At 35.4% G+C, this 16,301-nt stretch overlaps 1 protein-coding gene across 1 annotated transcript in view; it reads left to right on the top strand.

The window, feature by feature from the left end:
- The window catches only part of LOC108974837, a 93,118-nt gene that overhangs the window by 45,264 nt on the left and 31,553 nt on the right, over positions 1 to 16,301 (top strand). Inside the window, exon 4 of the mRNA XM_018942925.1 lies at positions 13,742 to 15,317. Within this exon, the coding sequence (XP_018798470.1) occupies positions 13,842 to 15,317 (1,476 nt within the window). The 5' untranslated portion in view covers positions 13,742 to 13,841. The remainder of the gene's footprint in view (positions 1 to 13,741; positions 15,318 to 16,301) is intronic.

Genomic DNA, 16,301 nt, shown 5'->3' with positions numbered 1-16,301 from the left:
ATAAATTAATCACATGGCAACCGCTCTCTGCTTTCATCTATATCTACATATATACAATTATTTAAAATATTTCTTATTCCACTCCATTGTTGTAATATATAATATATTTTCGCAATCTGTTAAAAAAATCCGATTATGTGGCAACTCTCCTCAAAAATACCAGCGCTGAATATTTTTCTGAAACCAGCTAAGCTTTCGCCCTTGAACAATATTTTTTTATATTTATTTATCATTAATTTGATTATTTAATCATGTGGCAACTACACTCAAAATATTTTCAACGTTGAGCTTCAATGTTTTTTGTTACATGCCCCTTCTTAGTATGGCCTTTATTTAATGTAAATTTGTTTAAAGAGGTGGCATCTCAGTTTTAGCCAATACTTTTCTTAAGCTTTCTCCATTGTTGTAAAATATAATATATTCTCAGAATCTGTTAAAAAAAATTCAAATATGTGGCAACTCTTCTCAAAAATACCTTGAATAATTTTTTGAAACCTGTTTATACCTGTTTTTGAATAATATTTCGGTTATTTTAATTTACCACTAAATAATAAAAATTATTCAATCATGTGGCAACCACTCGCAAATTATTTTCAACGACGTGTTTGGGTCCTTTTCCTAATAGCATTAACTCATTTTTATTATCGACCTTATTTGATGTAAAAAATATGAATTATGTGGCCACTCTTTAAAAAAAGTCAATCATAACTTTTTTTAAGCTTTGTCCATTGTTGTAAAATGTAATATATTTTCCCAATCTGTTAAAAAAAATCCAAATATGTGGCAATTCTTTTCAAGAATAACTTCGCTGAATAGTTTTTTGAAACCTGTTTAGTTTTTGCTTATATTTGAGCAATATTTAATTTAATTTCTCACTTATTAGTTAAAATAATTAAATTATGGGGCAACCCCTCACAAAATATTTTCAACGTTCAACCCGCTTAAAAGTTTTTGGTTACTTGATGTTATAGCAATAACTTATTTTTATTATCGACTTTATTGAATGTAAACTTTTTAAAGAGGTGGCAACTACTTAAAACATTTTTAATCAAAAGTTTTCTTAAGCTTTCTCCAGATTATAATCTATATCGTGTTTATTCGTTATTAAAAAAAATATATGAATATGTACATATATAATAAAATACATATTTTTCAAATTGATAGGTGACAATCCTCCATTTTCCTTTTTTATTTGGATTATAGTTTATTTCATTGTTTCCCATTAAAATAATGTTTACAAATAATTATTCAGATTTAAATAAATCACTCGGACGTACATATATTATTATGTAATTTATAGCATTAATTAAATTTAAACATTTATTAAGCACTTAAATTTTACAGTCGCTTGTAAACAAAATGGAACAAGCCACATTTTTCTGTGGAAATTCCAAATATTTACTTGAACATTGTTCAAGCAGTTGTGTAAATTGAGAATATTCACCAATATACACATATACGTACAAGTATAATTTTGATTATATATAGGTGCTTGTGCTTGGGGATTATTGCAATATTTAACCAGTTTTTCGCTCAACAATTATGCGAGTGCAACGTCGAGAGTACTCTCATACACATATAAGTGTGCGTGTATTGTAAATATGTTGAAAAAAAAAATGCACAACAAAAGTTGTAAAACCTCCTGCTGATTTTCATGCCAGACATAAAAGTTTCATTTATTCCATTTTGATTTTAATTTTTTATTTGCTCGGCACTGAACCGAATATGCGTGTTTTGCTCATCACTTTTGGCCAACCACACATAACGATGCTGCAAATGAAATGGAAATGTTGTAATAATGCTCGTATTTCTCACATATTTTCTCGTTAAATGTGTGTGTGAAAGCTATTTTTTATTTTAAAACGCGAGACAAGCAAAAAGTGTGCTAAATATATGCGCGTGCTGATTGCATGCAACAGCAATATATTATTGATTTGCATATCAGCGTAAAAGTCGCGCGTCACGCCGCAGGAATACACATTTTTGTCACGCAAATAATGACGGCAGTGTTAAAAATATACAGACGACTTGCGAGTTCGAGTTGTTGACAGTTACTTGCGAGATAGAGAATAAAAGGTAAAAGTGTGTGGAACTAAGCATAAACTCATATTGATGGAGTTGTCTATAATAAAGTTGATAGGTTAGTTAGTCGAAAAATCGCTCTTTTAGTAGTACCTTTCCTTATCTGGAAGATGGATGTGATTTTCCTTTCATTTAAACCGTTTTCATACCCTAATAAATTTAATATAATCAAAGGGAAATTTATTTATTTTATATATGATATATCAATGTGACCCTCAGTTCTTCATATTTGGAGACATTGCTTTGAAATTTCGTACACGCCATTTTCTCTCCAAGACGCTGCTTATTTGTTGAAACCACCGATATCGGACCACTATAACATATAGCTGCCATACACTCTGAACGATCTAAATCTAGTTCTTGTATGAAAAGTTTTTTAGTTGATGAGGTATCTTCACGAAATTTGACTTAAATTATTTTCCAAGGCAACGCTTTAATGTCCGAATATTTTTTTGCTTAGATCGGATCACTATAGCGTATAGCTACCATACAATCTGATCGATAATAACCAAGTTCTTGTATCTAAAAGTTTTTTATTAAACAAGACAACGCTGCAATCTCCGAATAAACTTTTTTCGTTCGAACCACTATAAAATGTAGCTGCCATACAAACTGAACGATAAAAATCAAGCTCATGTATGGAAAACATTTTAGTTGAAGAGGTATCTTCAGGAGATTTTACTTAAATTATATATATATATATATATATATTCAAATAAATTTTTTAGATCAGACCCCTATAGCATATAGCTAGATAGAGTATTAAAAAGACAGGCATGACATAGCCAAGATGCCTTTTTCCTTAGCATTTTGTCACATGCAATTCAATTTTGTTTCAAAACCCATACGTAACCCATACAATCATACTTCCATCAAGATATATCCGTTACTATACAAAGAACCAGGAAACGCTGCTTGTGATAATATAATTGCACGAAAGCATTTTGATGAAAGAAAATATGTTATATATCACCCTATGTAAATAAAAAAACATACACGCTGCTTTAATGCAATTTCCGCAGAAATCCATTAAGAATGCAGAAAGTAATGTTATGGCATAATAAACGCATGCTGCTTATACGCCATGGAGCCACACACTGTGCGGCGGGGCATTTATGAACGTTTTTATTTGTGCACATGCAACACGTTATTTTCGCAACAAAATGCCTGTTTTAAACCAAAAATACTGTTGCGCATATATACATATGTACATACCTACATATGAAGTATATTTTAATTATATCTCACTGCATATCGGCTAACTAACAGCTACGCCACAACGTTGATTATGCGTGAAAAATTAATTAAATCAGTGGTAGACTTTTTAAAAGGCAAAACGCGCAACTGTGCTGTCCAACAGTGCAAAACCGAAAAGCGCAGCTGACTGTGTCCCGAGTGTAAATACTTTGCTAGCACCAAAAGTGCTGCGCCGGCCGTTAAGGTGACATATACATATACATACACATACCTACCCATTTACATACACCGCAAATATGCAAATAACGGTTTGCTGACGCTGCAGCAGCCGGCTCCCACCTATTTATACATACAGTCATGCGGTGCGAAATTCAGTGCTGGTATTTTATTTTGCATGAGTCTTTTTATGTATTCAGTCGCTCGTTATAATTGTGACAATTTCTATGCAAAAGTTTCCACAATGATTTAATGCTGATTGTGAAATGTGTGGTGTGGTGGTGCTTGTGGTGGCACAAGTTCGGCATTAAGTAAAATAAAATTGACACTAATTGTAGATAACTATGCTGGTGATGGCTATGGTGGTGACACAGCTTGCAGTGATTTCTAGCAGTGAGCTAGCTGGCAACCATAGAACTTTTTTTTCGCTCGCATTGTGCAGTTTTTTCGAGTTTTTTCGTTATGTCAACGAAAAGTTTTGTAAGTGCACTCTAAAACTTGACTGATTTTGGGTAATGGAAAGTTGAAAAATATTTTTTTGTTTGGGTCGAGAAAATCTAGCTGCGTTATAATCATTAAAAGTTTACTATTTTAATGTGAAGTCGAAGGTCAAAAAAGAGAGAATTCAATTAAATAAAAAATATAATATATATTTACACATATTTTCGAAGAATACTTTTCTTGAAATAAGCCATAAAATATATAATAAATTAAATTCTTTCAAGGCTACAAATCTCATTTTAATTATTCACATGAAATTTTTCGCTCAAACTCTTCTGAAAAAAAACCGTTTTCCGCATATCCCACCGATTTACAGAAAAAACGAGCAAGTTGTAACAAGGTTGCATCCAAGAAACAGTTTAACAACTCCATTTTTACCGTTATGGCGAACTGATATAGTACATGACAGTAATTACCCGCTGCACTACATCACTAATTGCACCTTGTCTACACCAAACGTCAACAGTACGTTGTTGCCATGGCGCACTATTTGCTACAAATTTTTCTGCAGTTTTACTTGTTTCCGCGTATTTCTGCGAGCACTTCCCGCTAATTCCTTCGCTGTTACACAGCATTTTACACGCTCACACGCACGCACCCACACCTCACCTTCGCTGTACTTTTTCTGTTTCGTTGCATTTCATATCTGACCAATTAATTAACTTGCAATTTACGCGATAATTGCCGGCATTAGCTGGTGATGTTGCCAATTAAACGCCAGTATACAACACACACCAAGCCAACTAGGCAGCCACATGGCAACGCAAAAGTTTGTATGTGTGCAAGCAATAATTTCACTGTAGGTACATATTTTTAGATATATACCTAGTAGGCACCACATGCGCCACCAACAAAAGCATTTTCCCAATAGAATTTTAATAAAGCGCTCAGTTGGTTGCCAGGCGCAACAAATATTTCGTTTTGTTGACATATTTGTAATGGTTTTCGCTTCTCTTTCTGCTTACAAAAGTCTGCTTTGATCACAAAACAAAAAGTTTAGCGTTAAAAGGCCGAAAAATATTAAGGCATTGCTTGGCTGTGAAAAAAAAATGTTACTCATACGTCATGTCTTACCAAATGTGAATTGCTTGGTTGTGAAAAAAAATGTTACTCATACGCCATGTCGTGGCGAATATGATTGGAAACGGAAATTTTGCAATAAGTTAATCGCGTGTTCACTTTTAACTTTATTTAAAAATTTTCAGTTTTTTCCCATACAAGCAGGAAATAGTAAATTGAAATAATAATTATAATCATTTTCATATTAACTTAATATTTATTTATTACAAATAAATAATTATTTTGAGAAAAAAAAATCGTCAACTTCGGCTGCACCGAATCTATAATAGCATATCCAATATTATCTAAGAGTATAAAAACAGTTTTATCTAAGCTTAGTTTGTACGGCTACTATATGCTATAGTGGTACGATCGGTACAATATGTCCGGTGATTACAGGGTTGCTTTGGGCAACAATCTATACCAAATTTCGTGAAGAAGAAATAGAATGGTTTTTGTCACAATAACTTGATTTTAATCGGATAGTTTGCAGCCACTTCAATAGAAAAGGACGTCCGTGAAATTTCAGATCTACAAGCCAAAACTGAGCGATCAGTTCGCATGTATACTGGCGGCGAGGCAAATTCCGTTCCTCACGTTGCTCATTTGTATTTATCGTCACCTTAAATAAAAAAAAAACATGTAGTCAAAAAAATGTAAATTGATGTTTTCGTTGCTTACGATTCACTACTTAGCATAAAATTTCCATCTTCGCTGGCGAATATAACCAATAAATTGGGTAGTCAAAAAAGACTTTTCGTATTTCTAATCAAACTTCAACTTATTTTCTTTTTTAAATTTACACTAATAAATAAAAAAAAATTTACACTAAATAAAATAAATCTACGCCAATTAAGAAGAAGAAGAAGAATAAATAAATAAACAAATATGTACCGCTTTAGTCGACCACTTTTTACCATTTTTCCGGTAGAGAAATTTCCATAACGGAAGCAAGCGAACCATTCTTGTGCTACACGAACTGATACAGCATCGTCTCCGTAAACTGCATAAATCTCATTTGCGGGTTGGGTGATACTATTCCTTTTTTTATACAAAAATTTCAAAATATAGCAAATTTCTTCATTATTTTCACTCATTTTTGAACAGCTGTAACTTTTTTTTCAACTTCCCCGAATTTAATTTTTTTTTATTTAAGTGATGATGATGAATTTCCAACAGTATATGGTATGACGCAATGCGATTGAACTGAAGATTTACGACTGCAATGACATCTATTAACAAAATACGAAAAGACTTTTTCGACTACTCAATATATCGTCACCGAAATAGCAATGTATCATAAAAAAAAAATCGAAATTGCTGCTTTTAATGCTTACGATTCACTACATCATATTACATACATACATGTAGCAATAAATTTTCAGTTTGCGCTGTCAGATATAACCAACATATAACCATTTCTTAACCAGAACTCATATTTTGTTTCAAAATTTGTGGTTTCTATTATATCGCTTTTCCTTCGTTCGTTAAGCTATTTTGCATTTTCGGCAACGATAGGTATGTATATACAAAGCGTAAGATGCAAATTTTTTCCTATTACTTTTCATAATTTTCAAAATGGTAAAAATTATCAAAATCTGTCTTTTACCTTATTTTAATTCCTCAATATGTCAATTATCAGCTAACAAATACCCAAAGTTCAAAGCTCCGTGCATTAAAAATTTTACACACATATTACCGCGAATAATATTGAAGCCGGCGAGCTTATCGCGGCATCAAGCGAATTTTAATTTCATTAGCCGATATTGCAAATATTAAAACAACTACAATTAACTTTTTACTAACTAGCATAATTATGAGCGCTAACAAGGAGTCGCAACAGGCAGCGGTATGGGAGGGACGGCTAATGGCCGTAATGGCACAAAATGACAGAAATTACAAATTTAATCGTGTGCAATGCAGCGACCAACTGTGCGCAAGAATAATAGCAAACAAATGCAAGCACACGCACACACGCAACCTATGTACAAGTGTGTGTGTGAAAAGCGGCGGGAGCGTTGTATATAGCTTCTATAGCAATAAATGGCATGAATTTCGTTTAGAGCCACGCGTATAGCTTTCATATACACACAATTACATACTAGACTCCCTTTATATATGTATGTTTCATTGTGCACGCTGTTAATTGCTGTTGTTGCGTAATATCAAAACTGCAGCCAGCAGTCGTGGCTCGTGGCACGTGCTGCATACTTTCTCTTCAGCACGGACTAAAATAATTGCAGCTGTTATAAATTCAACTGAGGTGCATTGTGGAGCGCTGAAAAGTATGCATGGCCTTCTGTGGGGGCTCCAGGGTGGTAATAACTGTAACCAATTCAATAGTATTTTGTGGAACTGCGGCAGTCGCTGGTGGCAAAAGTTATTTTGTATAGTGTTGAAACATTTACAAACTCATTAAAAGTTTTATATATGAGAGCAATAGCAACAAAACACGCATACGAGTATAAACGGTTTTTTTGGTTTTGTATTCATAGTATAAACTGTTTGCAAATCACAGAATAATGTGCAAATGATTTGCACCGTTTTTATATGCTTGCAACATGTTGCTACAGGGTATAATAGTTTTATTCACCTAACGGTTGCATGTATTACCTAAAACTAAGCGAGATAGATATGGTATTATGCATATATAAATGATCAGGATGACGTCACGAGTTTAAATCCGGGTCTGTCCGTCCGGGCGTCAGTACAAGCTGTAACTTGAACATAAATTTAGAAATATTGAAAGAGAAGTTCGAGTTCGTAGATGAGCGTTATCGGACCACTGCCATGCAAACAAATCGTCATTAACCGAAAACATATAAAGTACCATAAGGAAGCACTAAATTATGATATAAACCTCTAATTTGACACAGGCGATCGCAACGGGCATCTGTAGGCAAACATTTTTGACAAAGTGGGCGTGGCCCAGCTCTCTAATAAGTTTAATGTACATATCTCCTAAAACATTAAATCTACAACAACCAAATTCGCACAGCCCAAATACTATAAGAACTGCTACCGTCAGTGTGAAAATGCAAGAAATGGGATAATAACCCAGCTCAGTTACCATATCACGGTGTATTCACGGTAAAACTGTTAAAACCGCGACAAATCAATAACTAAATACGCCAGATCCATTAAATTTTACCCGCAAAATGGTAAATAGGGCTTTGTAGGATCCGACGATAGGTGTGATGCCCCACTTTTAGGTGAAAAAAACATATCTCGGGACTCGTCGGACCGATTTCAACCAAATTTGGTATGTGACATATTACAGTCTGAAAATGGGCGAAAGAGAATTACCGTAACGCCTACTTTCCATATAACACAATTTTAAATTCCGTTTGAAACTATCAATTTTCAGCACACAAGAATGAATGAATATATTAGAATAAAACTTTGCTCGACTAGTGCATTTGAGACCTTTTGACTAAAAATGTCCGAAACCCATCCAAAACTGTTCAAGCTCCTAGGTAATCAGTAAGGGGACCCAGTGCTTATAGCTAAATTTTTACCGAAAATATTGGTCAATGTGTGAAGCATATAATAACAATTGGTTGTATCGGGTCAATGCTTCGCTTAGTTGCCATATACCTAGCATAAAGATTTTCGAACTTCCGGGTGACTTTACACCGCATACATCAATCATGTTGTGAGTTAACTTAATAAAATTGAGAGCGCGTGTTTTTCTTATAATCATGCATATTTGTGCTTAGAATGAATAAAATCGTGTGAAAACTCACCCTTTAATCTTTGCAAGTTGCAAGAGTATGCATTTTCGGTTATACCCGCACTTAGACCTTCCTTACTTGTTTTTATTTATTTATTTTATTTTTTTTTTTTTTTTTTTTTTTTTTTTTTTTTTTTTTTTTTTTTTTTTTTTTTTTTTTTTTTTTTTTTTTTTTTTTGAAAGAGAGAGTGAATATGCGATGTGTTGCAGACTTCGCTAAATACTTGCACTTCACATTTCCAATTTAATGCGACAACGCTGGTAGTTAAGACACGAGGCGGCACTGCAATAGTTGGCAAAAAAAAAGTTTATACTCATTTACGTTCATTGAGCTCAACTGTAACTGTAATTAGAAGTTCTTATTTCCATTTTGTTGAGCTGCAAACTGCAATAATTGTTGATGAATAGCAACTTCAGCGTCGCTTTCATGCGAAACTACCAAATGCATAATAGTATGTGTATGTTTATAACTCTGCTTTTTGTTTGTTAGCAAGAAAAAATGTAAACTTCGCTTGCATCGAAGCTATAATACCCTTTACCCAAATAGAAAAGATTTCTTACAAGCATTTTATTCCGATCTTTCAGTTTGTCTGAAAGTTATGTGCAGGGTCGGTCATCCGCAGCATTTCGGCAAATTTTTTTTACATACAATATTTTTGAACACAAATGCAGTAATCAGTACACCTCAGATATCCCACACACCGCATAGCTCATCAATATCATTTATTTCCATCAGATTTGTTCATTAAGGATATCAATTGGAAATAAAGTGACTCAACCTCTTAACAATAAAACAGTTGTGCCTGATTTTTCCTAGTTAAAGGCTCGAAAATACTCAAATAATTAACTTTGCTTTGTTAATATTACGGTTTTCAATCCAACTGTATTTTGGTTTAAGTTTTTAAATTCGATATCGATGTCGAGTTGATCTCAAACCGTCAAACTATACGGTTAAAGTGCTTTTGTTTTTTGTGATATCACGGATTTCAACTCTGCGTCAGAGAGGTTGACTAGAGTATCAAAAAATTGCTACTACTAGTAGTTGTCATTGAACATTATTGCGAAATTGGTTGAGCATTTGAAGAAAAATCCCGAAGCTAGAAGACAAGTTGAAATTTGGAAACAGCAAATATAACATTAAGGGACTGTGGGAGCTTTTTCGAACATTAGGAGTCGGTACAATCTACTATTGTTAGGAATGTTTTGAGCAAAACTAAAATTTTTAAACGTTTTGCTCCTCTTCAGTTGCTTATGTTTCATCCATTACGCATAAAAACGGTGATCATTATAATTAAAACCTTAACAACCAGAGATCAAAGTTAAAATTATGATTAAAATGCATTATTGATACCTACCGGCAGCAAGAAACGCAGAGTTTGTGGTAATGCTCCAAACGATTCCCATTTTAAAGGAAAAATAACTTATAAATCTGCAAGAAACTTTATTCAAAAGCCATTTAACCGGCAGTAAAAGTTTGGCTTACTTGATGTTGAGGAGTCCATATTGGTTTGATTGATCTTATTGATGACGAATTATTCTAACTAAAATTGAAAAAAATTCGCCACGTTCATATATATATTTTTTGAGTCCAAAAATTACGAAAAATGTATAACTCGATCTTAAGAACGACTAGTATTCTCCAAGCCAACATCCAAAAAGTGCAACATCGTCGAATCACAACTCCAAGCAAACTTATTGACATAAAGTGAAATTTTATGAGGGTTATTAATCCAGTATGAATTTACTTACATATGCTAAATGTGTTTTGTTTTTAATTTTTTATATTATATTTTTGATAAATAACACGTCATTAACGTATTTCTAAATGAAAAATGTCTATACTGCAAAAAGTACCGCTATAAAGTGTAGTCAAATATGCAGAATACTAGAAAATTTTGAGTGGTAAGCTTTGCGTGGCCACGAGTGTATATGTGGTAACATAAATATTAATTGTGGAAGAAAAAAGTTTTGAACACGCGATTCCTTCGCTTTTGACTTAACAATACCCATTCCGAAAAGGTGGACAATGCTTCTGAACTTTTTTGCTATCTTTCCCAAACGTCTAGTTCATCTTCAAGCACTAGGCAATGTTACTTATGAAGTAAGCGAGTTCAGTTCCAGTCTAGCTGCAATATCGGCAGTCCCGGAACTAGTCACATATGTAGAAGGTAAATCTTAAACCTACACATCTTAAACCTTTGATCAATGAAACTGCAAGAGTTATGCATATTATATTGATTAACTCTTCGTTACCGAAACCTCAAAAGCTATATTACTCACTCTATAAAAGAAATCATTGGTACCAACCGAGCTTAACGCTTCTTTGCCTTTTTCATTCACCTTCATTAATGTGCAGTTTAATTTGTCATTTTAAAGTTTCACCTTAAATGCAACTCTGTAACTACTTATGCAACTAAATGACCAATAAATGGTAACCCCATTAATATACGTCCCACCATAAACCTCAAATTCACGGTAGTCCAATAGAAATAACCACAAAAAATTCGTAGTAAAATAAGATTTCAAAGTTGATATAGCAATCACATTACTGCACATTGCATGCAACAGTGTGGAACAAGCAAATCAAAGCCGTAACCAAAACAGCAATGCGAAAACAGATTCAGATTTAGCGACATACTGACTGCCCCTCAAGTGCGGGTTAACGATGTGGGCCGGGCACGGGGGCAGACATGTAGTTAGACAGCGAAGAAAAAAGACACACAAATATAGGAGAAGAAACTTAGTTGTCTGTACGTGCACACACGTACATACACACGTATAGACAGACAATCTGACAGCACCATAAATAGAATTGACGCACTCTTGGCTACAGCCACAACAACGATAACAACAAATGGCGAAATTGGCGAGGAGAACATATAAAACCAAATGTTGACATAACCAGACGTAGTTCGGAAAAAACAACAACAAAAAGTGGAAAAATAAATCTACTGGCGCTGTTTTGAAAATAACCGCAGGGCGTTGGTAGAGAGACTCTTATACACATTTATGTGCATGACTGTCATTGATGTGATAAAATTCAATGTAAGCGGCAGCCACCGAGTTCAATTGATGACTGCCAATATGACAAGTATGCAACTCTTTCGGATGTATATGTAATTTTGAAAATTTAGATAAAGTTTTGCATTCGGGTGAAGTGGCGAATATAAAACTATTTGTTTTTGATACACCTATAGTTTGTAGGGGAAATAGTATGAAAAGTTTAAAGGCAAAAAAAGAGAGTATTTATATAGTTGTAACACAATGTTGATAAATGAGAAAGTGAACGTTTTGTCTTTAAATACAAATTTTAATTTTAGAGAAATGGAGTTATTCTTAGCCGTGAAATCATATGCGCTATTTAAGGCGATATTTGTTGTAAATTCCTATTAAATAAATATATATATATACATATATATATATAAATATAGTTATATTATATTATAGTTATATATCACTAAAATCGTAGATAAATTCTAATTCACCCCTGTAACAGCACAATTTACCGCTGTAACGCGAGGTTACATTTTTAAAGTAAACTCTTAAAAAATATCTCAAAATTGTCTGAGTTTTATCAAACTTAACACTTCCAAGTATTTGTTCCACTTGCTGTAATTTCTCCAAGTTTTTACTGAATTCGCTTAAGATAACACACACAACGGTCGTTGACTAGCGTCCTGGCAAGGACAGCAGAAGGGCTCCTAAAACTATTTTTTATCTTTGAACAACAACATCAAAAAGAGGCAACAAGTTTCATTACGCACGAACACATACATTTCTCTACAAGTACAAAATAAAATGTGCTATCAACAACAAAAACAACAGCTAAACTCTTAATATGCCCCTTCTACTAATGTATCAACCGCTGCTCCACCAACCTACTCATGACAACGTGGCAATTTTATTTTCAAAATTAGCATTCGAATTTAATTTAAAGTTTCAACAAAGTGCCAACATAACTTTTTCAGGCGTAAATTTATTTTTCATTCACGGCGCTTGAGGGCATATTACAAATTCCGGTTGGTAATTAGCATGACGCTTAACGTGCTGAGAGTGCTTATGGTATATGTACATATGTGCCTAAAGGTGTGAAGTAATGTGATCAAATCTAATTTTTAATACAGAAAATTTAATTTTATATGCATACGCAACTCTTATTTGCCTTCACAGTTGAACTACGGCAAACAATATATTTATAACCTGAATAGTGTATATTAAATTAGTATTGTCATTGCTATTTATCCGCTAGAGACATTATTCCAGCAATGTATAACTTTTCGGGTTTCTCGGCGAAAAACTGCGACTAGCAATTTTCACAGGCTTCCCTTGAAGCCAACGTTACTCCATTAAGGGAGTTCTGTATTGACCGAAACAAACGGTAGTCCGATGGTGCACGGTCAAAGTTATATGGTGGATGCATCAAAACTATCCAGCCAACCTCTCATAGTTTTTGTCGAGTCATCAAAGATGTGTGTGGTCTAGCCCTTTCTGTTTATCAGTTCTAGCCGCTTTCTCGATTACTTGCTTCAATCTCATCATAGTGTATGATTCCTTTCCAATTCCACCAAACACTCAGTATAACCTTTCAAGGTGTCAATCCTGGCTTTGCGACCATTTTTTGAGCTCCACCACGCTTGGACCATGATCTTTTTGCACATTATTATCGTTTAGCAAAAATCGCAGATGTTAATTCGGTCCATTAAATTTTTCCCAGAAAATTCATGTGGTACCCAAACATCGAGCTTCTTTTTGTAGCCAGTCTTTTTTAAATGATACAAAACCGTTTGATCATGAATGTTAAGTTCCTTAGCGATGTCATGGCTGCTTATGTGACGGTTCTGGCCAATTTTTTCTATAACTTTTTTTCATAACCTAAAATACTACATAACCTCGTATACTATTAAACAATTTTAAATCCATAAAATAACATACTTTCTTCTCTTTTTATTGCAGACACAACGCCAGTAACGACGCCAGAGCAACGGTAACTGTGAAAACTCAGTAACTTGCAACACAATTGAAACTATTTAAACGCTGAAATATTGTTACGGATATGGAAGTGCGGGGGAAATGTCTGTGGCAAGGCAATAAACAACCACAACAGCAACAAAAAATACAAAAAGAACGGCAAAATCCGCCACTAGAACTATTTGAAGTGCTGCAACAAACCCAACGGAAATGCCACCAAAACCAAAACGAAAGAACAAACCACCTACGATTACAGCAAATACAACACACAAATGAAAAACATACAGTAATTACACCGCAGCAGCTGAAAACGGTGCAAAAAGCAAACGAAAACGTTAAACGACAGCAACGGCGAAGCGCGTTACAGCAAAATCCTAAATTATTACCCATAAAGCATCATCGATGGCCAATGCCGCCATTGCTGGCGCACGTAGCCACAACGCCACCAACACCAACGCAACAGAGTTCAAGCACTTCACCAAATCCTAATGTAGTCAACGAATTTGTGCGCTTCACTGCAGCTGTCATTTGCCGAAGCCTGGCGTACTCGACAGCGACATTAGCGGTCGCGGCAGTGACGAAAGCGAAAGCACTCTCTGCAGTTGTTGCGGGTTGTTGTAGGAAACGATTTCCAATACTTTGGTTGTTGGCCTTACTCAGTGCGGCACAATTCTCATCAACAGCAATAACAACAGCAGCGGCAAGCAGAGCTGCAGCAACTAACGGCGTGTTCAGCCCAACGCCAAAGCTACTGCCACATGGAATGCTGAGCACCGCCGCAACTGTCACCGCTGCCGCTCTACTGAGCCAAGCATCCGTTGCACAAGCGGCCATTTTGACTGCCAGCGTACCCACATTTGAGCCGAGACTAACGCGTTACAAATTCCCCACAGAAGCAGACAAAGGTGTCGGAACGGATGGCTACGCGGATTCGGATGCAGATGCTTTGGTGCAGGTACAGGTAAAACGCATTAATCTGCTGGATAATGATGATGAATCGGGAGCGGTGGCAGCAGCTGCACCACCTCCACAACCCGAAGAGGTTGGAGAGGAGGAGCTGACGTCCGAGCAGGAAGAGCTATACGATGAGGACCGACAGCTTTCTCAGCAAGCTGCCACTAGAAAGTTGAACAGAAATAAACAGCAGTTGCTTATGTTCTATCGACGTGTGCAACATGCGGCCGAGCGGCAGCAACAACAGCATGGCCACCAATACCCAACAACGCATCGTCATTATCAACGTGCGGGCGTAGAAGAACAACCAACATCCTTTCTCGTTGAGTCAAAGTCGCACTACGCCGACATACCTCCAACAGTTGGCAATGTGGCTCCGATGCCCAGCGACGAAGTGTTGGATATGCAGTCATCGCACAAACATGTCACCAAACGCAGTGCAACCACTAAGCTAGCACCGACGACGGTAACGCCAAACGCGCACACTGCTGGTACTACCACCGCTAACATCAGTAGTGTAGCAACTAATAACGCGACCGCAACAGCGAACAATACCGAAGAGGATAAATGTGAACCAAAGGTGTTGGATGAGGTGCCGCCCGAACCGGTAAGTGCTATTTCACTTACAGCTACTATCTAGAATTATATAGACTATGTAAGGATGAAAACATTGGTAAAAAAATTGGGTTTGTCTTAGTCCAAAGCGGTTTCTAATTGATAATCATTCACGAGCATAAATTTGAGGACTAGAGTTTGATAATGGAGTTGTACTTCGGAATTTTTTGATACCTTGTAGGTATATAAGAAGGAGATCCATTTTTCGCTTTAAATTGAATGTTCCGATTTAGGTCAACTATGAACCGTTTATTCGATTACTTTTCGCGATTTCGCATGTAATTTAATAATGGCACTTTCATTGAAATCCTCGTCTCTATCGGCAAGTCGATTTTTCACAAGCTTCAGTTGAGGGTAAATCATTTGCCTAACTCAGGACCAGGTAGTAATCACTTCGTTCCAGTTTCATACTCTAATATTGATCCTAACCTAGTTCCCGGAGCTTCTGGCGAGTCAATATTTTTGTCTGAGGCCTGGCTTTTTCGGGATCGAACACAGTTGCCATTTGTCCAAAACTATCTGCTTCTGGGTGATACAGTATTGGCCTAAATTAATAGTTTGGCTTTCCCCTAAGGCGGTAATATAAATCCAGTGCCTATCCCACCAAACACATAGCACAACCTTCCTGACCGTCAATTCTAGCTTTGTAGTAATCATGCGCTTCTTATTTTAATTCTTCCAAACGATCGTTGGTTTTGATCACTACTATAAATATTGGGTCATTCAGTCCTTTGGTGTAATTTGAACACGATTGTGGGTGAGGTAGCCTATCCTATTCCAGCTGGAAAAGTTTGTAGTGAATCATCAAACTTGTATGAGGCCTCGCATTATCATAGTGAAACCCTACACTTTTTCTATAGATGACTTTTCTATTTGAGTACATCACTCAATTTGTTTACCTAATCACAATACACTTCAGAATTAATCATGGTTTTTGTAGCGCAAAAGCTCAAAATAAACGATGCCTTTAAAATAT

Source organism: Bactrocera latifrons, unplaced genomic scaffold (genome assembly GCF_001853355.1).
Source record: "Bactrocera latifrons isolate USDA-ARS-PBARC rearing strain unplaced genomic scaffold, ASM185335v1 scaffold_59, whole genome shotgun sequence".
NCBI classification, from domain to species: domain Eukaryota; kingdom Metazoa; phylum Arthropoda; class Insecta; order Diptera; family Tephritidae; genus Bactrocera; species Bactrocera latifrons.
The sequence above is the reverse complement of the archived record's forward strand: the minus strand, read 5'-3'. Positions and strand labels throughout refer to the sequence as shown.